A 27,849-nucleotide genomic window follows, 5' to 3' on the forward strand; every position below is an offset into this window, starting at 1 on the left:
TTAAACAAGGTTAATTGAAAGCACTTTAATGATGCACACTGCAAACATTTTAGAAAAAGCGTTAAATATTAAAGCAGTTTATATACTGAATTTTTGATTTCATCTAAAAAAATATTTAAATCTCTATTAGTAACCTCATATTGTATTTTTCAATTTCACTAAAACTTACCTCTGAAAATGCAACATGATCACACTGAATGACACAAATAACGCTATCTGCTGCATGTACTATCAGAATGTGAAGTTATAAAAGCAATAACAATTATAAAATATGCATTAAGTACTGTACGTCATAAGAATGTACAGGAGGGTCTAATGATGTGTTCACTTGTTTATAATCGATCAGCGCCGCCGTAACTTATCCGTTACAATTCCCAGACACGCACCTGTTATCAAAGAGTTGACCGTTACGAGATTGACGGTTGCGATTTGCGCTGATCGATTATAAACAAGTGAACACATCATTAGACCCTCCTGTACATTAAGAAGAGATTTTTCGAAATTCCCCCCGCGGGAGAGGGAAATTTCCCCCGCTCCTACTGTGCTATTTTAAATGCATTTTACGTTTTTGCGGAAAATCGAACATATTTTTACATCCATTTAAAAATTCTCTAATTAGTTTCGGAAGAGGGGAACCTAATTCTTGCACCCGGTAAGATGGGCTATAATCTAATAATCTTAATTTTCGCTATAATTACTTTTTGTCCGAGCAACGACGGGCTCATCTGCTAAATATAAATGTTTTTGAATAATTAATTAATTAGTGAATATTTGATATTAATATTCCTGTGTTAAATATTCTTTTAAATCTGAAAAAGCAATTTTTAATGTCCTAAAAACATTTGTTAAAAAAGCTGCTTAAATGTAAGCAATCATGATTTTTCTTAATGTACAGTACAGTACATTAAGAGAGTATATTATCAAACAATAAAACGTCATCTTGGAACAAAAAATCTTTAAGGCCGCGACTCCACTAGCCGTAAAACCCCTCACCGTAAAAGCTTTTTAATCACGTGACCATGATATTTTACGCCTGAGCAGGTCGTAAACCAACGTAAAAGCGAGTTGAACACTGCTCAACTCGCTTTTACGTTGGTTTTACGACCTGCTCGGGCGTAAAAGCTTTTACGGTAAGGGGTTTTACGGCCCTTTTACGGCTAGTGGAGTCGCGGCCTAAGGCAGCATTTCTTCAATTATTTACGATGAAAATTTACTATTATTCAATTATAATAAATCTGGTTCCTCCGTATATAATTTTTAATAAACCATTACTAATATTAACTCATAAATCATCACTCTCCTAGATCTATCAGATGGAAAACGAAACAACAATCTTATACCTTTGGCTGTCGACTTTTTGCAATTCGGTGCTGAATAGCAAACAATTTAAATATATATATATAACAAGAAATCCAACTAAAACTAATTGAGAATTGAGATCGAAAGAAACAATGAGCTGCTCTCTAGAAAATCCACACACACCAAGAGCCTAAATATGGCGACTGCCGCGATGCATCACAGTATGGTATCTTGACCTTGTTTATAGACCTTGATTTCACAGATCAGATGTACAGTACACTACTGTTTTTAGATAAAATTATTAAATTAATTATTTTAAAATATCTACAAACGTGAGGCAGATAATAGTAAGGGCTTATCACACCAATGACAATGGGCACAAATGCTCAGGAATTTGTTTTCAATTTTGGAAAAGTAATTTCCAAATCAGCAATCTCAGACTGAAAGATCCTTGCTGGCTGTACTCACATCACCAGAAGGCTACTTGAATAGGAAAAGTGAAGCTTAGCATATCTGCTCCAAGATTAGCAAGAAAGAGCATCAAATGTCATGTTAATTTCAACGAATGCATAGACATTCATATTTTTGGCACTCCAGTGCATTTCAGACTGGTTTGGATAAGATTTTTGCATGCTTCAAAAAGAGACTATCCCTTTCCTGGTATAGTATAGTAGTTGTAAACGCACCAAATAATCCAATTACTTAATACTATTAAATATTTGTACACGATTTAGCAAAATCCCTGACTATGCAAATTTCACAGAATGAATTAATTCAGGCCAGTTTATAATTCTACATTGCACCCCACAACGAGAAACGTTCCTGGTGCAAACCAATATAACTTTTCATTGGACTGCACCAGGCTACTGTACTTTGCTCTTTTAGTTTCACTTTGAATATTTTTTTCCAATGGTCCCCCATCCCTTTATTTTGAATTTTCTTGTTGAGTAACTGGATTAAAATAGTGCATTTTACAGCTCCTAGAAAATTTCCTTTACCTTTTACATTGCAAAGTAATCCCATCACCATGAAAATTAAATTGTTTCTGAGGAACTTTGTTAGCAATCACACGAATCAAAATATTCCTAGTGTTGTTTCTAGATATCATTGTTCATGGTTATAGCTGTGCTCAATCCCAATTGAAGTTCCATCCAACCCAGGCATGCAGTTTTATGTATTGAATATTTCTGAGCATTTGTGCTATTGCAGATCAGCATCTAGATTCTTTCGATGTCTATATCCATCTCCCGAGTTATGCATTTCTCTGGGTAGAATATAACTTGCGTGAAAACGCTAGATTTTGTGAACAAACTATCACACATATCGCCATTTGGAAGCTTACCGATGTATTTTTATCACCACATGAAAAAACAATATCCTGATATTTCAATGGATTGCTTCTCACTAATTTCTACGTTCTGAGTTGATCATGTAGGTGTAATCTTTAAGAATCTCACATATAACAGAAGGATTGGTTGGTTTCACTTGTAATTTGGAATTTCATTGTTCAAAAGCATTTCTCAAATCTGCTTTTGGGTCTTAATGAAAACTAATAAAAATTACTAGATTTCTCACAAAACTGCCAACAGTTGTTTCTTCTTGTAGCCCAATTGCATACAATAAATAAATTTTTCTTTTGCAAAGTTTATAAATAATATAACTGTTTTTTTCCCAACAGTATTTATGTCATTTCTTTTTTTAAATTTTATTTTTAATGTTAGTTAATTCAGACTAAAACAATGAAAATCATATGAACTATGTCATGAAGAATCTGTTTATTTGAGAGGTATTTTTACAATTAAAATCGTAGTTTTTGGAAAAACCATCTGTTCTTGCCTGTCTTGTATCTGCCAAGAGAAACAATTGTTAGATTGAATACTTTATATTATTTTCAAAAATCACAATTGCAAACGATACCTTTCTTCAAACTTTGCCTTGACCTCTCGGCGTGCTTTTCTCCTCTTTCCCGGGTCTTTCAACACCTCTTTGTTTACGACAGATTTATCAAACTGAATGTCTACCATGTATCTGTTTGGTGGTTTAGAAATTAGTACTTTAAACAAAAAGTATCATTACCCAGTCAAATATTACTACCTGGTTGGCATTAGATGATTGTAATTGTAAACTTTCATGAAAGGCTTGATCTTGGATCGCTTGGCTATCTTCTTCTTGCCCATGCGCCTCGTCACCTTACGGGGATAACGGTCCACACCGGCTATGAGAGCGTGGCCGTAAGGCTTGTCCGATGTGCCTTCGTCATTGTTCTAAAAAAGAAAGAAAAAGAAAAATCACATTAGTTTTTATTCCTGTTTTATTTATTACTGAATGATCTTTGCATATAGAAGAGATGTAATGATCACTATGTAGAATTGTCATATTATTAATTATAAAACCATCTAATTATTTAAAACAATAAAAGTACACTGTACTTGAAGCAATATTACATATGAACATTATTTTGCTATCAATGCAAGGTGTGTGTAACTCAGACACTGGCAGTGAAAAACACCAAAGCAAATCATGATGGTAATTATCTTCAGCACTTGTAAAGTTTTGAAATAATTTGAAATGAAGAAAAAACAGATTGTTACTGGCAATGTAACAAACAACTTTAAGACAATCAAAAAAATGAATAAAACTGAAGAAAATATCATTAACAGAGAAGAAATGTATCAGATGTCTATATGTGGAACAGATAAAGTTCTAATGTTGATACCGAAGAGGTATCAAAACTTTACAACTATAAAAGTTAGTTTAAAGTTTTTGAGACAAGCAGCAATGGCAGCTAGAATCCTAAGCATGGTGCAAAGTAGGTGATATCACAGCAAACTGGTCAGAGGCATTGAACAAAATTCATTTGTTCATTGTAGGGTCAACCATCGACTGCCCAGTCATCAACTCAAAGTCACTCTACATTATACTACATGACAGAAAGTAGGTGGTCCCTTCAACAACTCTTACTTGTCAGATCCAAGAAATTAGATTTCTGAGTGATGATCAGAAATGCTCATGTACAGTGAAATATTTATACCACTTATTTTAGCTACAAGCTAAATTTTAAGTTGAAATTTTTTAAACTGATTATCATATGTATTAATCATGATCACTTCATTAAATTATTGAAACTATAAAAATACATATTATATTATTGTATATATAAATATTACTAAAAATATTTTATATATTGCTTATTAATTCATGCCAATAAAAAATACACAAGTTGTACACAAAGCTATAAGCATCACAATCATGATAACCAATTTCTGTCACTTTGTAAACAAACTATCAAGTAATAGTTCACAGAGGGATAGACAAAATGTTCCTTGGTTCTCTAGAACTACATCACAACTGATATCACAAGAGGTAACAGCAGTAAATCAAGAAGAAAAACAGTCATGTAAACATAAAAATAGCTTCTGATGTCATGTTAAAAGCAATCACATCAACTAGTTTGCACCAAGCTTAACTACGATTGGTGCAATACGCAAAATGTGAGCCAGAAAAGGAGCTACTGTGACCAAGCAACACGCCGGGGAAGTATACACATGATAGTTAAGAGGTTGCTCAATTAAGATTTTTTATAAAAGATATTGATAATCCTAGCGATTCACTGACTGAAAGCCAATGGAAGAATGTCTCAGTTAGAATCTATCCTTGCTTACCTATATGTAGTCCAAAAAAGTTACATGCCAAAAATTTAACAACAGGGAAATGGAATAGAAAAAGTAGATATTTAAATTATCCCAAAGATGAAGACAAATTGTAGATGGAATCAGGTCCTCACAAGGAAGAAAAGGAAAGCTCAGCTGATTGAAAATCTTGATAGCCTCAGTTGTAGATTAAGAAAGCTGAATTTTGTTGAATGAAGAACAAATTCTTAAATCAAGGAAAACCCTCAGTGACTTTACAATAAAGATGAAATGGCTACTGCCAGAAAACAGAGAATCAATCTTGAAAGTGAATCTCTGTTACCCTCTTCCAATGACAAATTAAGATTTGGAAAAGTATGTAAATAAGGCAGAACAAGCAAAAGATAAAAGAATTTAGATAAAAAGGATCCTTTAGATATGAAATTAGAGAAATTCAAACACAAATACAATCATTCACGTAATGCATTGTTGCAACAAGTCATCCAAATCTAGCCTAAAGTAACAAGAGATGCAACTGTAAGAATATCAGCCATTCTCCCACTTGGGTCAGTGTGGAAAGATTGTTTTTTGGTCTGAAATGAATAAAAAGTCCATAGTAAAAAACAGGCGTTCATTATTACTAACTCTGAGTTCTCTAGCAATGAATTTACCGTATTTACTCGAATATAAGACAATCTCGCATATAGGACGAGGTGTGGCTTTAAAGATCAAAATAAAGAAAATTAGATTTATTAATACAATTATAATTTTATTTCATTTAGTCACAAGTAAAATATCAAATGCACGTAAATGCACACATTGAACCGCAAAAATCTGTAAAATCAACAACATAATTTGTTCATGTAAAGCTGGACAATTGGGAACCTTTTTTGCCAATTCTTAACAGTTAAATTCACTCTTCATCAATTACACTTATGAGTTTCTTCAAATTCTGATTTCTAAATAATCATCTGTTTTCATGTGGGAATGAATTAAAACTCGTATCAGGCACCCATGTAATTTTGGAATTCAATTCAAAAGCTTTGAATTGAATTCCAAACATTGTCATCGTCAAACTTTTCCTATTGCTATTCATCTTTACTCCTGACAATACACAAGAATGTTTCAAACTTTTGTTTTTAAACACTAGAAGGCGAGAATCCGGTAAAAAATGCAAAAACACAGTTTACAAAAATTATACAAAAACGAAAAAATCCTTTGCTCACGCATATAGGATGACCTAGGTTTCTTGAAGCAGTGAAAAATGGATAAAAACCTCATCTTATTTGCAAGTAAATACAGTACCCCAGATTCTACAGCCCTGATTAAAAGTATGTGAAGTAAATGTGATTTGTTCTTGTCAAGTTGGTAGACCATGAAAAATAACACTAACTCCACAGGCTGGAGCTGGCAGACCAAGACCCAACACCAACTTCGACCAAGGCTCAGAACTTTAGAAGGTCTGAAACAGATTCCTGCCTCTAAATAACAATTTAAAATATGCTTCAACTATATTCTAGTATTTTGTCACTACCAAGTGAATCATCAGGCTTCTTTTTAATCTCAAGTTCTCTACATTTGTGTGTTAGTGGTTGTAGCTATGCCATTATGGCATATTAATTTAAACCAAAAAAAAAAAAAATTAAACCAAAACATTTATAGTTTAAATCAACAAAAATGAAACCCTACTAATACAGTGTAGGGCCATTAAGCCGCAGGCCAGTAATCCGCAAATTTACTTACGCCAGGCAAAAAGCTTGGATCCCAATTTTTTGACACTGGATCATATGGACCTGAACATAGCTGTCTTGAGTGTTTGAGAGGCTATCATTTTGGCATTTCGAATGTCCGTGATTGACGTGCTATGCACTATTGCAGATTAATTATTTAAATGCTGGCTTATAACTTCAAAGAGGTATTTATAAAAGATTAATCTTTTATTTATCAATAAACAATAAAATAACTTACAATGAAATTCAAATACAGATACATTTTATTCAACACACAAGGTACAGCATATACTGGGCACCATATAGGTATAACCCAGAAATTCAAATATAATATTAATTTCTTTTATCCATGATAAGGGTCAGTTTTATGGAGGCTGCCATTGTAACCGATTCACACCTTACAAAAAATATTTAAGCAGCAGACCACCCAAGCCAGAGTTAAGCAGTTTGGACCCCAATCACTGCAGCTTAATTGCCCTACACTGCATATCTATGTAATTTGTTAAGCTAAGATCTAAGTGAAAACATAGATAGCTACACAACAAAAACAAATAATAAAATTCCATTATGCAAATATGTATAGCTAACTAAAACATGGTACATGTTTACACCCAAAATGTATTAAGAGCAATTTTAAATTCAAAGCATTTCACATTTCAGTATGTGCATACATGTTAAAATAATTTAACATAATAATGGATGGTCTAAAAACAATACTAGTTATAAGGAATAATATTGCAAATAACACCAAAACACCCCAAAACCAGCAAATAAATACTAAAATTTACTCATACTAACATTTCCATTTGTTTATAAACAAATGGAAATGTTAGTATGAGTAAATTTTACTGTTTATTTGCTGGTTTTTTGGGTGTTGCAGGGATCTGGTTAATGTCATAATTGTCACTTGGCAATATTTTTATTAAAACAGCGATAAAACTTAGTCTGCTTATTTTGATATTCAGCATGAAATTGAATCTCAAATCACACCCCAAGGAAAACAGCAAAATGTCAAGCTTTTGTACAATAGGCATCCTGTGCGCCACAAACCTAGCAATTTCATGATGTCACAAAGCACATTTGGGCAGGAAAATAGGAAGAGTTTTCAAGAACAGACAGCTGTTTTGTGCAATGCCACCCAGCATTTTCAGAGTAAGGATTTTTTTATTGACTGACAGAAATTTTGGGGATTGTTTTGGGACAACTGTCTTTCACTATGATCTTTTTTTTCAGTAGACTAAAACAAAAATTTTCACATCACATAACCCATGAAATACTGTTTAAACATTGTGATCAAGTATGTCATTCGAAATTATCCATTAAAACATTATTCAAAAACGATTCCTATTGCTAATAAGGAGAGAGACAAATGTTTTGATCTCTGATTAGAATGAATTATGGTGAGCATGTAGCCTTAAACACAAACAGCTCCTTGTTCTAATAATAGGACCACTTCTCAAGTGTTTTCAAAAATTGGACCACTGAAAATTGAGTGTTTACCTTGTAAGTCTTTGGTAGTTTCATGTTTCTGAGCAACAATAAATAAGAGGCTAAGTACTGCAACTAGATGATGTAGGTTTGAACCATTTGAATTTTAGTTTAGTTTTGTTTTTTATATGTAACATTATTATTTTACCACAGCATTGGTATTATTATTATTCCTGACATTTAAAGTGTATAAAACAACAGAAAAAATTGTGACGTCATTTCCTGTTTAGTGAAAACAAGCCTCTGTAGATTTAACTGTTTTACATCATTAAATAAAACTTTCATCTCTTCACATTTATTTTTATGTATTTTACATACTATATCCTCACAAGCAAATAAGCTTCAGATGTAACTGCACATGGATGAAAAGGACAATCTGATATGAAAATATGCTAGCATAGTCCTATTGGTTTTATTATTCAATTGTTAATATTACAGACAATTTTTTCATGCACTCACATTTGTTACACTTTTAATATCATATATGAAAATAAATATGAAGAAAATTTTATTTAACAACATAACATCTTGTTTTATAAGCTTTAAATGTGAGGAATAATAATAGTAATAATAATGTGATAAAATAATAATGTTAAACATAAAACTAAAATTTCAAAAGTTTGAACCTACATCATCTAACACCAGTGCCTAGTGTCCTATTCACTTGAATATGAAACTTCAAAAAACTTGTAAGCTAAACACTAAATTTTCAGATGCCCATTTTTTGGAATTGCTTGATAAGTGGATCCCTATTATTTGGACAAGCAGCTGTTTGTGTTTAAGGCTCACAAAACTTCATTCAAATCAGAGACCCAAACGTCTGGTCATCTCCTTGTAAGTGACAGTTTAACATGTTACTTTTGTTTCCGAGACACCAGACTAATAACGCTACCAGCAATTGTATTAATTTAATTAGTAAGTAAAACTGGAGGTGATAAATAATTTGAAGTGGCGAAAAAAATAAAAAACTGGCAAAATGCTGGTGATATTTTTAAATTTTCCAGAGCAACCTGTGTTGGAGTGATATTTGTATTAAGTATGACTAGTTTTCTGCTTTGGTGAATAATATTGCCACAGTGAGATCATTTATGGAAGTTCTGAGATGCAATTTCTTTAAGTTCCTAATAAGAGCATTAACCTCTTATCTTACATTATAGTGGTTTCCTGTAAGACAAATTCTTATTTTATGATGATTCCCCTACTTCATGACCGCTCTTTGCATGTCATTAATTACTGCTGATTTTCTTTTCAAAAATTTATATTCAAATATATTGTGTTAGCTAATTCTAAATTTTTATTGTCAAAAGATGCATATAAAATAGCTAAGACAACCTAATCCAAAATCTTATAATATACTGAGTAGTAGAGAGCGAGAATTAGGGATTGTATACCGGTTTACCGATTTACCGGTTAACCGATAAATTGACAAAAAATCATTCGGTAAACTTACCGGTAAATTTCAAAAATTTACCGGTAATTCGGTAAATGAAAAATCCATACTAGAAATTTTTATGTAGAAAATATTGCGTTTATAGATATTTAAAAGGGCTAAAGGGACATTGAAAATGAAAAAACAGGTAAATGTAAGCAACAACATACCTAATTATTAATTTTATGTGAGATATATTTTGTCAAACTTTCTTGGGTTTGAGAGGCGCTGTAAATTGTACAGAAAGCGCTAGTTATCTTGTGTGATTTGTGCTCTGCAGTTTTTGAGATTTTTAAGGTGTAAAATCTTTACAATCAACGCTTTTCTTAAAGAATAAGTAAATATTTCCTTTTTTAATATTTAAATATAATAATACGTAAATATTTCACGTATTTTTTAAATTAATAGCAATTTTGAATACACCATATTATGACAGGACATTAATGCAATATTATTGTAAAATAACATTAAAATGTTTTACTTTTAAAAACTGTTTAAAATAATTAAATACAAATATTTATTACAAGATTCTAATATTATGCCTTAAGATTGTGCAAAATATGTATTATTTTCTTGGGTAATCTTGGATTTAGTCGAATTTATGAACCTGCGCCTGCTGAGGTATGCGCAGAATTAATAAAAAATAAATTAAAAGAATTTCAAATTTCTTTGAAAAATATTGTCTGCATAACATCGGACGGAGCTGCCGTCATGAAGAAAACAATGAAATTACTCAATAAAAACCATCAGTTATGTCTTGTACATGGATTGCAAATTGCAATCATAAAAGTTCTTTACAATATAAGCACATCAGATGTACAGTACAGGATGATGATGATGAATATAATGCTAATTTACTACTTACTACAGATTCTGATTCTGATAACTTGGACATTGAATACGATAATTTTGAAATAAACCAAGAAAGTACTGGCTGTACCAAACTTACTCTACAAAATGCGGAATTAAATTTTTTAATTACAAAAATACAACAGATAGTAAGACTTTTTAGAAAATCGCCAACGAAAACTAATTACTACAAAAATATGTCAAAGAAACTATTGAAAAAGAACTTTCTTTAATTTTAGATTGCAGAACCAGGTGGAATAGCTTACTAAACATGCTGGAAAGATTTTTATTACTTAAAGATGCTGTCCGAAAAAGTCTAATAGATTTGAAACTGAACTTAGATTTCAATGACAGAAAAATAAAATTACTACAAATATAATCTCGAGCCTGCAACCCATTAAGTTAGCCGTTGAAACACTGCAATGAAAAGACTAATTTATATGTAGCCGATGTTACTTTGAAATTTATGTTGGGTGAATTAACCAACCAAAATACATTTTTAAGCGTTGAACTAAAAAAAAGCATTAATATATAGCATAAAGGAGAGAAGGACTGTTTATTCGAACATGTTACACTATTTGACAGACCCTAATTTGGTTTTGTCGGGTCAAGAAAATTATGACATTTTTCATATAAACAGTAAAGCATCAATAATCAAAAGCATTGCTGAAATACTTTCGATTATTGTTGAGAGTAGTCAGAGACACTTAAATGATCCTGATTTGGATTCCAATTCAAAGTCAGATAACGAAAATATTGATACTTCTACACCTAATGTCAAATTATCAATGAAGCAGAAACTCTATGACCTTATCAAACAAAAAACAGAATGTCAAGAAGAGTCGGTTCCACAAGCAAAAAACACGAAAGATTGGAAACAAATAGTAAAAAAGAATTAGACTACTTCTGCCAAGAAAAAGTACGGGGAAGTATATTCAAATAGTATTTGATTATTTAATATACCATTCGTCCAACAAGTGTTAAATCAGAAAGGGTATTCTCGGGATCTAGATTATTTTGTACAAAAATTAGATAAAAAATAGGAGATAAGACTTTAAATAATTTAAGTTTCTTGAGAAGTTATTTTAAAAAAAAATGGTAATCAATAAAATGGTATTAGGTACTATATATTATTTCTGTTGTATTTTTATTTTTTTGTATTATTTTATTTCTGTTTCTAAAAGTTATTATTTTAGTTTGTTTAGAATAACACTTTAATTTTTATAATTTTTATATTCTATATCTTTGAAATAAAAATGTCAAATGGAAATCAAAATGACTTATATTTTTTATCGCCTTAATTTTATTTTTCAGGAAAAAATTTACTGGTAATTTACCGGTAAACCGGTATTTTAATTTTCATTTACCGAATTACCGGTAAATGAAAAATTCGGTAAATTTACAATCCCTAGAGAGAATGTTTCCTCATCTTCATTCGTGTCACAGTATCATTGCAGACTAGATCACTCTTTATTAAGTGAAACTGTGGCCAGTTACAAGAGCTTAATATATTAAAACTTTTAAAGTGTAAAAATATAAAAATACAAATTTCTGACTAAATGAGATTTAACTGACAATTCTAAAAACAACTTTTTTTTTAGTTGTTCTTAATGATTAAAAAGAATCATATAATCATGATCTATAAACTAACAAATATGGCTTTTCTTTGACAGCTAAAATTCTCATTTTATATTTTATAGAAAACTACTTGACCCTATAGAGTCCGAGCGCAAGTTACTCGCACGCCGCCCTGGTGGCAAATATTTACATAACATATAGGAGTTCGCTAAAGAATGCATATGCATTATATCTGAGACATTTCGAAAACCGTACCTAGTTCAGTAAATCGCTTATTGTTTTTTAATTTGTATTTGAGTTATAATATTAAAAATGGGTAAATCAAATGTAAATTGTTGTGTTTGGACGTTCTAATACACTAGCAAACACGCAACATGTAACACCGAAAGTTTCATTTTATTGTTTTCTGGCATGTCTACACCTTAAACAGAAGTGCCAAATTTGGATAAATTTTGCTAAAAGACAAAAGGAAGAAATACAAAATTTATTGTTAATTTTTAAAAAATTGACACGAATAATTTTATAAAAATATCCTTGTAAATTTAATAAAAACGGATCACAGGGCTACCCTCTAAATCAGCACGGATATGCAGTATGCATTTTATAGATGGGGAAAAAGTGAAGATCCAAGATGTCCAAATTATAATCCAACAATCTATCCCGAAAAAAGAAGAAACGAAGAAAATTGTCGACACGAACAGTCAACGAAGAGAGATAAACACCTAATGAACAGAAGAAATATTTTATTTGAAGAAGAGGAAGACACCTTTGATGTAGCAATTGAAAACAATTTTTTAGACCCTAAACAAAAACAAAAACGTGATTTTGGAACTCAACAGAGGTTACAAACGAACGGTTTGGTGACTTAAAAATTTTTTATTTGCATGACTAGTGACAATGTTTCTGAAACTCAAGTTTCCCATATTAAAACGATTTCAAAAGAATGTGGAGAAAATCATAGGTCGTGTCATTTTAGTGGTGTAGCAAATTTTCATGATGATCAATCTTTAAAAGATCTAATATCAGTAGGATTTGATGTTTTCAATTTACTTTTAGACACGCTTCCAAACAGTCCTGTTAGAATTTATGAATTGTCTTGGGAAAATAAGTTACTAATTTTTCTAATGAAGTTAAAGTTGGGTTTGTGCTATTTGGCATTAGGTGCATTGTTTGGAATTCATAGAACCACCATTAAAACATAGTTTTTACAAATTTTAGAAATTATTTTTGTTGCAACAGAAGATTGGATTATTTGGCCAACAAAATTATCTATTAAGGCTACATTACCGCAATCATTTAAAGAAAATTATCCCGAAACAAGAGTAATCATCGATTGTACAGAAATTAAAACTGAGAACCCATCATCAGTTTGACATCAAATTCAGTTTTATTTCTACTATAAATCTGCTTGTACTGTAAAATATTTAATTGGAATTGCCCCATCAGGACATAACTTTTCTTTCTAGTGGGTATGGAGGAAGAAGTACAGATTCGTTTATAACAAATAATTGTGATATTCTACAAAAACTGGAGGAGGGAGATATTGTTATAGCTGATAGAGGGTTTCCTCAAATTAAATCGGGTGTCGAAAATAAAAATTTATTTTAATTATGCCTCCTTTTTCAAAATCAAATCAAAATCAGTTTAGTGCTAATGAAATGGACGAAACATACAAAATTGCTTGTGTAAGAATTCACGTTGAGAGAACCATTGGTAGAATTAAAATTTTTGAAATATTGAACTGTAGATTACCCATTTCACTTCTTCCATATGCAGATAAAATAATGTTTGTTTGTGCAGTATTACTAAATCTGCAGCCACCAATGAGTGAAATTTTTTTATTGTGAAAACACTGAAACTTAATACTATTTACAATTGCAGGTAAATAATAATTAAAGTAGAACATTTGCATCTTCTCTAATAGTGAATAAATGAACGTCTCATTTTTTTTCACTTTAAGTATTACATTTTGTACAGTACATCATTATAGATAAATAAATAAGAAAATTGAATATTTGTTACATATAAAGCTAATTGGATTTGTGTATAATATATGCTATTTTCTTTTAAATAAAGTTTAGAACTTTTAAACTAAATATTTTACAAATATCTCATTTGTCTCGAAATCAACAATTTTTTAAAAAAATCTTTACACGTGTAAGGGCATTTAATTTTGAGTAAGCTAAACTAAAACTAAAAGCTAAATTAAAAAACAATAAGCGATTTACTGAACTAGGTACGGTTTTCGAAATGTCTCAGATATAACGCATATGCACTCTTTAGCGAACTCCTGTGTGTTATGTAAATATTTTCCACCAGGGCGGCGCGCGAGTAACTTGCGCTCAGACTCTATAGCTGTTTATTAGTGCAGCATTTCAAAAGTATCACGTGAGCAGAGTAAATTGGCACCTCATGTAGAAATATTTATATACAATAAAAATAATTCTGGTAAAAAATTTTTTAAAAATTAACTTAGTAACTGAAAAAGAAGTATACTAAATGATCTTCTCACATGAAAAAAAAACTTATATAAAAATATAGCAACTTTTTGCTATATTTGACATCAGTTAAATTTCAGCTTCCTATAACTGTAGAATGATCAGTGAAAACTTATTTTAAAGAAAATCATTCAGACAAAAAAACTAGCATGTTCGAACATTTTCAGCTTCTTTTAGAGGCCCTCCTCAGGAACCACAAATATGATGTGTCCAAGCGAAAGTATAATACTGCACTAGCCCAGTATGCTATCGAACATGGGATTTCTCATGTTGGGATGAAGCTACTTTTACACGGGGCCTTTGACCGACACGACTTACGCCCGTTGGAGGCTCTTGAGATCTATATAGAAAGCATAAAGGGAGGTTGCATTAACTCCGATTATATTCCAGTTCCACAATCGTGGAATTATTATTTACAATGCCACAAGCACAACAATAATTTTTATGTGTAATTAAATATTCATCTTTCTGCTATATAAGAGAAAACAATTTTCACATTGTTTACATCACACTAATTTTTTTACAACGCTATAATAATAATGAGTTTATTCCTAGCTTTATCTAAAATATAATTTTATGTTTAAACGTAACAATTTTTGTATCGTACGGTACATCATTAAATATTTTAAAAAACTGGAACACGGCTGTATTCGACGGTTAAAAAATTTTCAAACAATAGAACTGTTTTTTTTGTACGTTCCTGAGGAGGGCTTCTAAAAAGCCAAAAATGTTAAAACATTATAGTTTCTTGTTCATTTACTGCTGGAATTAGCAATTAGGTGTGAATTTTGTCATGAGAATTATTCAGAGATCACAATGGAATTGCACATAAAAAATCCATTATTATTTCATTTTGTAGAAAATTTAAATTTCAAAAATTTGACTTTGAATAGTCTGACATTGTATGAGATTGTATAGGCATTAGGGCACACATTTTTATTTAAAATGTATTGGCTTTACACTTCTCGGATTACTTTCAGATGTCAAATTCTAAACTGTGATTTATGTTTTATTTGAAATATTACAATAAAACACAAAATAATCTCAAAAAAATCATATTGACTTAAAATAATTTTTCATAAAAATCATCTTAAGATTAGATGCGACACCAAACTAATTTGTATGACCATTGTAGGCTTGATCATTGACCAATATTTATGCCACTTATTTTAGCTACAAGCTGCAATTTTAAACCAAAAGTTTCTTGAATGATTATCACACATATAAGGACATCATAATTACTTCATTAAGTTACTGAAACTATAAAACATATATCACCAAAGATATTTTGTATATTATCAATTAATTCACTTCCAATAAAAACATAACAGATTGTAACACAATGCTAGAAGCAACAATTCAAAATTAGATTTTCATAAATTTGTAAACAAACTCTTCTGAGAGATATTTTGTACAGGGATAGAAGAAAAATTCACCAGTTCTTTAGAGCTGTTACAAGCGACATCACCAGCTACGACATTGTGAGACCGTCAAAAGAAAACAGTCACATAACTGCATAAATCTCGTCCATAATCACTTCAACATCTGTACCAGGCCCAACACAGCAACAAAGTTAACTCATAGGCTTATATAACATTCAAAAATGTACTACAATACATTTCTAGAAATCTTAAATTAAAACATAAATATAATTCGTTAACGTACATAGAATCTTACCACCAATAAGATGTTTTATCGACCATCATACATATAACATATCTAACTCACGAAATGAAGTGTACATAACGGTTAGGGTAAAGCAAAAGGTATCCAGCTAAAAAAAGGTCTTAAACTAAATATTAACGAATAGACATAGACATATTTAGATGTTATTTGACACGCTGAATCGATTGGTATTAAAAAAAATTACTTACGATCAACCGTTTAAAAGTTACGAACGATTTTTTATTTCCGGCTACTTGCTTCGTTTAAGAACAACTTTATTAAGAAATACGCAGGAACTCATCGATATTAACAAAACGAATTACTTTAATTCACCATAATACATTCCATCTACGAGAGAAAGTGACATTAAAAATGCTAAAATGGTGTCGTTAGCCCGCGAACGCACGTACACGCGACAACCATGTAGGGACAACTGACGCAGGGAAATTTTCCCTGACCGGTGGGGAACATGTTGAGCGTGACGTCACTTCCACAATTCCCTACACACACGTGTGCGGTAACAAAAATACTTGACACGAAAATATAATTTTTATATATTAAAACAAAAGTAAAAATTTACTAACAAGTTTAGTTTTCCACGTGTTTGTAACAACATTAACGTCTTTAGCTCTTTATCCCCAGATATCCGGCTGCTCTGTACTCTACCATCAGAAGTTAACGAAAAGGTCTCCAGCTATAATTGCGTTTTATACTCATTCTTTCCTCACTGTTTCTCGTCTAGGGGTTTAAACAGTGTGCATATAGTACACACTCGTCATTAAAGCCTTCCTACACCTTTTTTATCTCGCTTATACAGCGACGAACGCTTTTACCCTAGATGCTGGCTGCTCTGTACTACGACCATCACAAGTAAAGCAAAAGGTATCCAGCTATAATTGCGTTTTATACTCATTCTTTCCTCACTGTTTCTCGTCTAGGGGTTTAAACAGTGTGCATATAGTACACACTCGTCATTAAAGCCTTCCTACGCCTTTTTTATCTCACTTATACAGCGACGAACGCTTTTACCCTAGATGCTGGCTGCTCTGTACTACGACCATCACAAGTAAAGCAAAAGGTATCCAGCTATAATTGCGTTTTATACTCATTCTTTCCTCACTGTTTCTCATCTAGGGGTTTAAACAGTGTGCATATAGTATGAAATGTAATATAAATGTATTCCATCATTAACGTCTTACTACGCCATAGCTGGATAAAACGTGTAATTTTTCTTAGAGTACAATATATGGAATATACTTTTATTAATTAATATATTTTATAATGTCAAATATGATGATTTTAAAATAGATAAAAGTATAGATGAAATCTATAAAATAAGAGATCAAAGAGGAACAAATAGCAATTCCTAAATACGTATTCTAAATTAAACAAATGTCTGTTGGCTGGTTGGCTGAGCAACGCTTCCTCAAAGAAAGGATTTACAAATAGGTTCAAAAACATAGGTGATATTAGATGGAACAAACCATGTCAAGTGTTCTGGTGTAAATAAATATATCTAAAAAAGAAACTTCCTCTCAGAATCATTGGGAAGGATAATTAACCCTTTCGTCCCTAGTGGTACACATAGGTACCACAAAAATTTTAAAATACCTGAAATTTAGAAAATGCATTACAGACAAAGGAATTTTGTACCATATCGGGATTTTGCTTTATCACTAAGGAACTGGCAACTGTAGAGGGCGATTTAGTCATTCGCTTAACGTATACTACACGTGTATCGACGAAAGATTAGATTTTTTGAGTATCTTTGTTAAAAAATTCTTAGTTTTCGTTGTCTATATCAGTAAAATTTTATATATTTTAGAAGATTTATATGTATAATCCTTGTTAATATTCAGGTAAATAGATTTAACTTATAGTTTCGTTTTTATTTTGCTATTTTTTCACATGGTACACATAAGTACCAGCCGGATTTTTTAATGGTACACATATGTACCAACAGGTCTTTTGATGAACACATTTTTATTTCAGTATTAAAATGAAAAGATCAATATTATCCCAGAAGACTTTCGATTGTATGAATGACTATATTTCTGACATTTCTGTTTCATCTTCCAATGAATATGAACCGACTGATGATGGGTCAGAAGGTGAATACAGCTATAGCCAAGATGATCTTGGAAAACCTTCAACGTCTAAAAACTGTCAAGTATATGTGGAGGATTCAGAAACTAGTTTCTCTAGTGATTGTGAGCAACAACAAAATATTAATATTTCTAATCAGAGTTCTCTCAATCGTCTTATTCATTGGACAGTTCCAGATGATTTATTTGAGCCTGCTAAAATCATCCCTCCTGAAAGAAGTTGTAAACTGCTTGTGGACATCACAAAGCAATCAAGTCCATTGAAAATATTTCATAAAGTTTTCCCTCATTCTCTATATTTACATATAGTAAATTGTACTAATCAGCGTCTTCTGAAGCTAAACAAAGCTAAGAAAAAAAAAGAAAAACTAACTGATAAAGGTGAAATCCAGAAAATGCTAGGGTGTATGCTCATAATGTCATATAACCATCTTCCTAGCCTAAAAAACTATTGGAGTCAAAAAGAGTCAATGGGAAATCGATCTATTCAAAATACTATTTCTCGTGATCGATTTATGCTTGTAATTTCTAAACTTTACTTTGCTCCCCCAGAAAAGCCTGCAAATGCTACAAAAACATATTATGTCGATGAATTAATTTCTTGCTTGAAATACACCTTTAGTAAATGTCGGGAAGATAGTCAGTTTCAGAGTATAGATGAATCAATGACTAAATTCAAAGGACGATCTTCGTTGAAACAGTATATGCCCCTAAAACCGATAAAACGGGGCATCAAATTATGGCTTCGTTGCGACTCTGATTCTGGATACACATATGATATAAATGTATACTCTGGTAAAGATTCACCAGTAGCAGATAAATCAGTAACTCTTGGAGAACGTGTTGTCAAATCGCTTGCAGCAACAATAAAAGTACCTGATGTAGTCCTGTGTTTTGATCGCTTTTTTACTGGTGTAAATCTATTGGAAACTATTAACTTTCCTGCAATAGGTACTATTATGGCTAACCGCAAAAATGTACCTGGCATGCCAGACAAACTCAAACGAGGAGAATTTACATTCAGATGTACTGACACAAGAATATTGTGTGTAAAATGGCAAGACACAAAGGAAGTTTTAGTAATGAGTAATTGCCACAAACCTGATTTGACAAAAATTACTAAAAAAACTAAGACAGGTGAACAAGTAACAATAGACTGTCCACAAGCCATAGCTCTATATCGACAGAAAATGGGTGGAGTTGATCGAGCTGATCAATATATAAGTCTGTATAATCAAGAGAGAAAATCCACCAAATGGTGGAAAAAAGTATTTTACACTTGTCTAAGTATGTGTGTAACAAATGCATGGATTATGTACAATGACTTGAGAAGGAATGCAAAGAAAGTTTCTTATCTAACATTTTTGGTAGATCTTTCTGAAAATTTGATTGCTGAAGAAAAGAAAAACAGCAATTTACCATTACCAAAAAGAGGGCCTTCTTCAAAAAAAAAGAAACTTTTTGGAACAGCATTGCATCTTCCTGTAGAAGGTCAAACAAGAAGAAGATGTGCTCGATGTGCAGAGGAAAAAAAACAAAAAAGAACAAAAACGGTTTGTCAAGAATGTCAAATTCCTTTGTGTAAAGACTGTTTCATGTTGTACCATACCAAATAATATATATTTTTTTTAAATGTATTATTTGCAATAAAGTGATTCTGAAGCATATGTTGTAATTTTTTACCTGCTGGTACATATATGTACCATGTAAAAACCCTATTGGTACAAATATGTACCATCCCCCCTTGACCACCCAATTAATTAAATTTAATTTCTTTCACAAAAAATCTTCAATTTGACTTTAAAGTAACTCACCTTTATTGTATCTTTGATTTTGGATCATAATTTATATTCAGGGACGAAAGGGTTAACCCACGAGAACCTTATTATATCCCAGTAACGACAAATTTTAATTAAAACTAACGTTTTCGACCATAATCATGATCTTACTCAGGCTTTTGACCAGTACAATTCGAATATGGAATGCGTCAAACAATATATTTAAATTATTTTAAAATTCCGAACATTTAAAAGGTAGAAAATAATAAGATAAAAAAATATATCTCATTTTTGGTTAAGATATGAACGAAGAGAAAGTATACAATTGAAAGAAAGTAGAATTATTAATTAATGCGGCCCGTGCTCGTCATTCTCTCAGTTATCTGGCCCGCTGTGAAGAAAAGTTTGGTGACCCCTGATCTAACTGAAACACCTAACAGAAGAGATATATAGTAATGTCATTCACGAGGATGATAAAAACGAGGTACAAATATAAAGTAATTTTAATGTATAAATTTCGCTCTGGTGGTTCGGTTTTTCCGGAGGGGTCAGTATAGCGGATAGATTTTAAGCTGTTCATTTCTTAATTGTTTAAGTGCAATACGGGTACAGAATGTCTGGAGGGCAGTCATTACAGTTCGACCACACCTGCATATTTGGCAAACTCCAAACAATGGCTAATGAAATCAACGATTCGTATTTCTCATGGGATGATAGTGGAGTACACTATTGGTTTGCGCAGATCACGTGACAGCTAGTTATTAAATTTTATAAATACACATGCTCACTATAATTCATTCCCATTTTCTCGATACCTTCCAAGGATTGAGTGCTTTGATACATCGGCTATATTTTATTGCAGATATTATTGTGAAGAAACCTGAAGATTAATTATTCGACGATTTTATATATTATTTAATATAATAAGATAGTGGTTATATTATTTATAATTTAAATTTAGTATATATTAATATTAGTAATACCCAATATATACATTTTTAAATTGTTTTATTATATTTTATATTTTAATTTAATCTATTTTAATTTTTTTTTTAATTTAATCGATCTTTTAGACACTAGTAGTTACATTTATAATAAATAGAATAAGTAATAAGATTTATAACGTTTAGATTAAAAATATATATGATTTAGTTTCTTTTAGAGTTATAGTTTAATTGTATTCATAATTATAAAAAAGTAGATAACTTTTGAAATTTAGGATTATAATTTAGAATTTCATAATGGATGCAGAGTCAATATTTCAGGGTTTAACTTTTTTTACTTTTAGTAAAAATTTTAATGATGATAACTGTATAGAAATATGTTTTAAACTTGGTTTAGTGCCAGATTTCCATGACTCTACCTTACTTATACCATGTCCAAAATGTGATGGTAATATGAGAATTGCTAAGCATCAATCATCCAAATTTGGTTACAGATTCTTTTGTAATAATAGAATAGATGGGATAAAATGTAATAATAGAATTTCAGTTTTAGAAAACACTTGGTTTTCGGGGACAAAATTAACTGTGTTAGAAGTATTAAAAGTAACTTTTTGTTTTATTTGTCGATTACCCGTTACACAGGCTGCACTACATACGAACATTTCTAAACCTACAGCTATAGATTGGTACAGTTTCTGTAGGGAAGTGTGTGTAATAACGATGATGAATAACTTAGAAAATAAAAAAATTGGAGGTAAAGGTTTGACAGTAGAAGTTGACGAAGCACATTTATGCACTAGGAAGTACAACAGAGGCAGGATTTTAATATCCGAACAAGATTGGATTTTTGGAGGAATATGCAGGCAAAGTAGGGAAAGCTTTTTAGTTAGAGTAGCAGATAGGAAGGAAAGCACACTTACGCCTCTCCTTTTAAAATATGTGGATGAGCAGTCCGTAATTATTACAGATAGTGCTAGAGTGTATCAGGGTATAAAAAAGTATGGGTTTATGGAACATTACACCGTTTGCCACAAAAAGTATTTTGTCCACCCTAAAAACAAAGATGTCCATACCAACACAATTGAACGTCACTGGCGATCTGTTAAGAGTAATGTCAGTAGTTATGAGTCTGAAATGGTGGATCAGTATTTAGGAACATTTTTATATTTTGAGAGGTATTTTAAAAATGAAAAAGGGGAATTTATCAATAATTTTGGATTTAGATTTAAAACATTCCTACATCATATTAAACAAATATATCCAGGAATGGTAAAGGCAAAAAGGCAATTGCCGTCATTAGAATATGAACCTGCCTGTAAGATTAAAAAATTAAATGTATATAATTTTGGGGAATGTAAAAATAATGTAGTTGCTAAGAAAAAACTAAAAAATAAGGTTTATCCTAATAAAAATATAGAAAGTAATATAGTTTATAATAAAAATCAAGAAAGTAGTACAAAAAACAATGAATTAAAAACTGATGCAAAAAATATTTTAGAAGAATTACTATGTACTAGTATTTTAACTGTATCAGCAAGTCTTGAAAATATAATGATAAAATTACCTGTATGATAAAATTACTTCGAAATGCTAGGATTAGTGCTTTTGATAAGGTGAAATATAAAATAGATTATCCCAGTTATAAGATACTGCACCCTTTATTTTTAACTGAATTTCATCCTGTTTCCGTTTTAGGTGACGGTAATTGTTTTTATTCTTCCGTGTCAGTTCTTTTGTTCGGCGATAATACTTTTGTTGAATTAATAAGATTATGCACCCTTTATTATTTCATTAAATATAAAAGCAGCATGCATTTACTGATTGAAAAAAATCAAATGCAGGTAACTTTGGATCATATGGCCCGCGGAATAAGTGTTAGCAATAGACTTTTTAATATGGCAAAACAGCATTATCCATCGATTTCACACACAGATATTTGGGCTAATTCTATATCTATTTATAGTTGCGCAATAGCATTAGGTCGACCAATTTACATATATTTAGATATGAGGTCTAGTAAAGGTATGTTTTTAAATACAGTAAATAATTCAGAAGAACTTTCTGAAACTTTTAGAGGCGGTTTTCTGCAGTTGGCGAATGATGCATTTGCAGAGCATACACCAGTTAGAGTAGTATTATATCAACAGCATTATAGTCCCATTCTTTCAGTAGTTAATAACCCACACGAATTTAAACCCACAAACAGAACTTTTCCCTCTTTAGCATTAGAACAGATGGATTTATTCTGATAGGTCATATAGTTTAGTAAATATAATAAAATAATAAGCTGCTTTACTGGAGTTCACTTTATTAACAAGTTTCTCTAAAATATTTTCGAACAACTAACTTTACCGTCAGGAAACGCACAAGCGAATTAACTTAATAGCAGTGAGTCACCGTTATTCCATTCTTACTTATACTGTATAGGAGAAGCTAACCCAAAATAGTACACTAGATTTTTTTTGGTCATTTTTAGTCAGATTAATTGTGCAACACATTCGCAGTATGTATATGATATGTATAGATAACTTCTGTTTAAATGTAGATTGTTTGGGTAACATTAATTAATGTATCAGGTCAGTCCATAAGTTCGTGCGTATTTTTATCTACAAAAAAGCAGCAAAAGATTTTAATTAAATTTTATTTCAATCTATAATGTATTCACCATTATTTTGTACAATTTTTTGCCATCTCGATGGTAGCTTTTTAATCCCGTCTTCGTAAAATGATTTCGGTTTTGAATCAAAATATTCAGAAATAGCCTTTTTTACAGTGCAGACTAGTGCAGAGAGAGCATCGTCGTCGAAGTCGACGGATCTTCCCGTACGAGCCTTATCCTCCACACTAAAATCGTTGTTTCTAAATCTTTCAAACCACTTCTGCGCAGTCCTTGAACTAATTAGGATTTGATTATGTACAGTATTTATTTTTTTGGCTGCATTTGTAGCATTCTCACCAAATAAAAAGTATAAAACGTGTCTTTTATATTCGTCGGTTACTTCCATTTTAACGAAAATAAACAACTGAAATGTTCACAATTCTGAACAGTATTATACGAATGAGATCCAATTTAACACTTAGGTGTAAAAATTATCACATTAGACTGACATTTTTAACAGCAAAACAAGATTTTTCTCAAGGTCATAAAAATGCACACGGACTTATGGACTGACCTGATATTAAGTACTCCCCTGCGGGGTCCCATGTTCAATTCCTTCTCCCCTGTGGAGTTTAAGCCCCGATACCGTCGGTGCCACCATACTGCACCTGGTCTGCGGTATCAATACTGGGGTGGGACTTACCGCTGGGGAGCCACTGCTGGGGGGCTTCCACTGCACACTGGACTGATTAATGTCTCTATCTTCAACGGTTATCCTAACTTCCATTTCTTCTCTATTCTCTATACATTATTCTATTTATTACATCACCTTCATTGTATATTTTCATCATCAGTATTCAAAATATAAAAACCGCTAGGATGACCCTGGCTTCATAGGTCTTCTTGGTGGGTCAAAAAAAAAAAACGTATTAAGTAATTTAATAAAATTTTGATAGTGTTTATGTGGATATTCAATTGGATTCACTTCTGGGTAATGATGGTTTTTTACAATTCAGAACAGTAACTGTGAGATTAAAGTCTCTTCTAATGTTTAAAGCAGCAAATAAGTTCTGCTGTTTGGACATTTTTCAGAGCGACAGATATTTATGATATAAAACCAAATTATAAATGTTGAAGTACTTTAAATAAACTTTGTTATATTGCAGAACATTTACTATATTTAGTGGAGTCCTCATCATATTGCATTTATTCAAATATTATCAAGTTTTGTATTGTAGATAAAATAAAGTTGTTTAAGAAGAAATAAATATTCTTTAAATAAAAGTTAAAGTTATTGACTTGTGTGATATTTTTGTAACAAAATTCTACATTGAGAATTTCGACGCGCTCTAGTGAGATCTCGCAACTTTCTCGTAAATATTAACAAATTCAATGAAAAACTCTACATCTTCAAAAAATGTTTAATAGATAATTATTTGCTGAAATTACAACAAATGAAATAAAATGAAATTACTGAAATTTATTATATATATCAATATGTACACTTTTACAGAAATAAAATGTAACATGATTATTTAATGAAAGAAAATATTGATGTGTAAAATTTTGGTTCTGACTTATATTTTTAATAATAAAATATCAGAGTTTAAGAACTTTGTAGTATTCTGTCAGAACTAGAAGTTGTAATTATCTTTTAAACTAATGACATGTGATTACGAACCAGAAAGACTGAAAATGTTTATGGTAAATAAGTTTTCATTTGAAAGTTTTTATGGTTTTTTTTTTTTTTGTATATTATGTGTAGCCTGCACTTAAACTTATTAATACATTACAATAAACTATGAAAGGTAGATTTTAACTTATTTAACCAAGTTATTTCTAACTCTAGGTGATTCAAAATTATGAAGTATGCAATAAATAAGTTATCATTAACTCGGCTCTATCAGTGGCTGAATGGATAACAACACTGACCACCGGCAGCCGTTTCTGGACAATTAGATAACATACTGTCTAATTGTGATACGAATTAAATCAAAATATAAAAAATGACAGTAGAATTAACAATGTGGAAGAATAGAAACTGTTCTCAAATCAAAACGGTATGAATAAGTATAAAAGATTATAGTAATCGAATTGTGTAGAATTTGTTAGTTTTGAACTAACCTTGCTTATTTCTGCTTTGTTATAGACTATTTGTTATAGAAAATGCAGGACACTGATCCAGCATTTTCTATAACAAATAGTCTTCAAAACACAGATCAATTATAACCGGAACGAAAAATAACATTCATATTTTCACAAGATGTGAATTTTCGAAGAGATGCAATTATAAAATATTTATCTCATTTTTATTGTCAACATTATGCTCTACTCAGTGAAAGAAAGTATTTACACGTTTCCTGATAGCAACTATCGCTCACTACAACTCAGTCACATTAATAAAAAAAGCAGCAGAACGTTGGCATGCCTCGAACGCAAAAATTTTCGTAATATATTAACCTAAGTTTACTACATTGCTCATAATAAATTTTACGAATTCTATAAAATCATTAGAACAAAATCACCCATACATAACGTAATACTATTTTTGTACTTTACAATTGTCACTTCTTTTTAATGTTAGTAGTACAGAGCAGCCAGCATCTAGGGTAAAAGCGTTCGTCGCTGTATAAGTGAGATAAAAAAGGCATAGGAAGGCTTTAATGACGAGTGTGTACTATATGCCCACTGTTTAAACCCCTAGACGAGAAACAGTGAGGAAAGAATGAGTATAAAACGCAATTATAGCTGGATACCTTTTGCTTTACTTGTGATGGTCGTAGTACAGAGCAGCCAGCATCTAGGGTAAAAGCGTTCGTCGCTGTATAAGCGAGATAAAAAAGGCATAGGAAGGCTTTAATGACAAGTGTGTACTATATGCACACTGTTTAAACACCTAGACGAGAAACACTGAGAAAAGAATGAGTATAAAATGCAATTATAGCTGGAGACCTTTTCGTTAACTTCTGATGGTAGAGTACAGTGCAGCCGGATATCTGGGGATAAAGAGCTAAAGACGTTAATGTTGTTACAAACACGTGGAAAACTAAACTTGTTAGTAAATTTTTACTTTTGTTTTAATATATAAAAATTATATTTTTGTGTCAAGTATTTTTGTTACCGCACACGTGTGTGTAGGGAATTGTGGAAGTGACGTCACGCTCGACATGTTCCCCACCGGTCAGGGAAAATTTCCCTGCGTCAGTTGTCCCTACATGGTTGTCGCGTGTACGTGCGTTCGCGGGCTAACGACACCATTTTAGCATTTTTAATGTCGCTTTCTCTCGTAGATGGAATGTATTATGGTGAATTAAAGTAATTCGTTTTGTTAATATCGATGAGTTCCTGCGTATTTCTTAATAAAGTTGTTCTTAAACGAAGCAAGTAGCCGGAAATAAAAAATCTTTCGTAACTTTTAAACGGTTGATCGTAAGTAATTTTTTTTTAATACCAATCGATTCAGCGTGTCAAATAACATCTAAATATGTCTATGTCTATTCGTTAATATTTAGTTTAAGACCTTTTTTTAGCTGGATACCTTTTGCTTTACCCTAACCTACATAACTATCAAATATTTAACATCTTGATTATTCTTTCTACAACTGGATATATATCTAATTATATATTTTAAAACAATAAGACAGCAAAACTTGATTACCTTTACAATGACTGCCTTCCTACCAGCATATTTTCCATTTAGTACTAACACCACTTTTCCAATTTTCATTATCTTTCCCATCTTGGAACTGTTAAATCAAGAACTTACATTAAAATATTTAATAACACTTGCAAATTAATTCTGTCAGAAACATTACAATTACTTCACAAAATACATTCTAATTACTCAGATCCTTTCTTTGTTTCCTAAGTCAACTTAAATTTAATAATTATCAGCATATCGCTTACAGTGATATAAATACTTCAATTTACTCCGTTTTATAATCATTTTTACACGTTTTACCATTGAAAACATGGCCGACCCATCTGGGCCTATTAAAACTTTTAAATTTATTAACAAATCATCTCTGAACAAAAATAAAAGGTTACATCTTTACTATAACTCTATCTCTAACTCTCACGGCAACAAAAACACAACTTACAGCTAATATTTTTACCGATTAATGCAGATTTCGATATTACTTATATCAGATCCCTCAACGCTGACACCTTCTTCTTCTCCCAAAGAATGGGAAAGTGTTGCCACACTAATCCACGTTTTGATTATTTTTATAAAATGAAAATTGTTTCATTCGTTAAA

At 31.3% G+C, this 27,849-nt stretch overlaps 1 protein-coding gene across 3 annotated transcripts; it reads right to left on the reverse strand.

Annotated features, from left to right (window-relative positions):
• Positions 1-3,055: 3,055 nt before the first annotated feature.
• On the reverse strand, positions 3,056-27,793 carry RpL27 (ribosomal protein L27). Of its 3 annotated transcripts, none has more exons than XM_067263245.1 (5): positions 27,692-27,793; positions 27,250-27,337; positions 3,394-3,563; positions 3,217-3,327; positions 3,056-3,146 (listed from the first exon to the last, which is right to left on the reverse strand). In XM_067263245.1, the coding sequence occupies exons 2-5, from the start codon at positions 27,328-27,330 to the stop codon at positions 3,098-3,100; spliced, it is 411 nt and encodes a 136-aa protein (XP_067119346.1). In that variant the 5' UTR covers positions 27,331-27,337; positions 27,692-27,793; the 3' UTR covers positions 3,056-3,097. The 3 variants fall into 3 exon arrangements, with proteins under 3 accessions (XP_067119346.1, XP_067119348.1, XP_067119349.1); XM_067263247.1 differs by having other exon boundaries at positions 27,707-27,787; XM_067263248.1 differs by having other exon boundaries at positions 27,732-27,756.
• Positions 27,794-27,849: the final 56 nt, after the last annotated feature.

This window comes from Centruroides vittatus, unplaced genomic scaffold (assembly GCF_030686945.1).
Source record: "Centruroides vittatus isolate TY-2023 unplaced genomic scaffold, ASM3068694v2 contig_1743, whole genome shotgun sequence".
Classification (NCBI taxonomy): Eukaryota; Metazoa; Arthropoda; class Arachnida; order Scorpiones; family Buthidae; genus Centruroides; species Centruroides vittatus.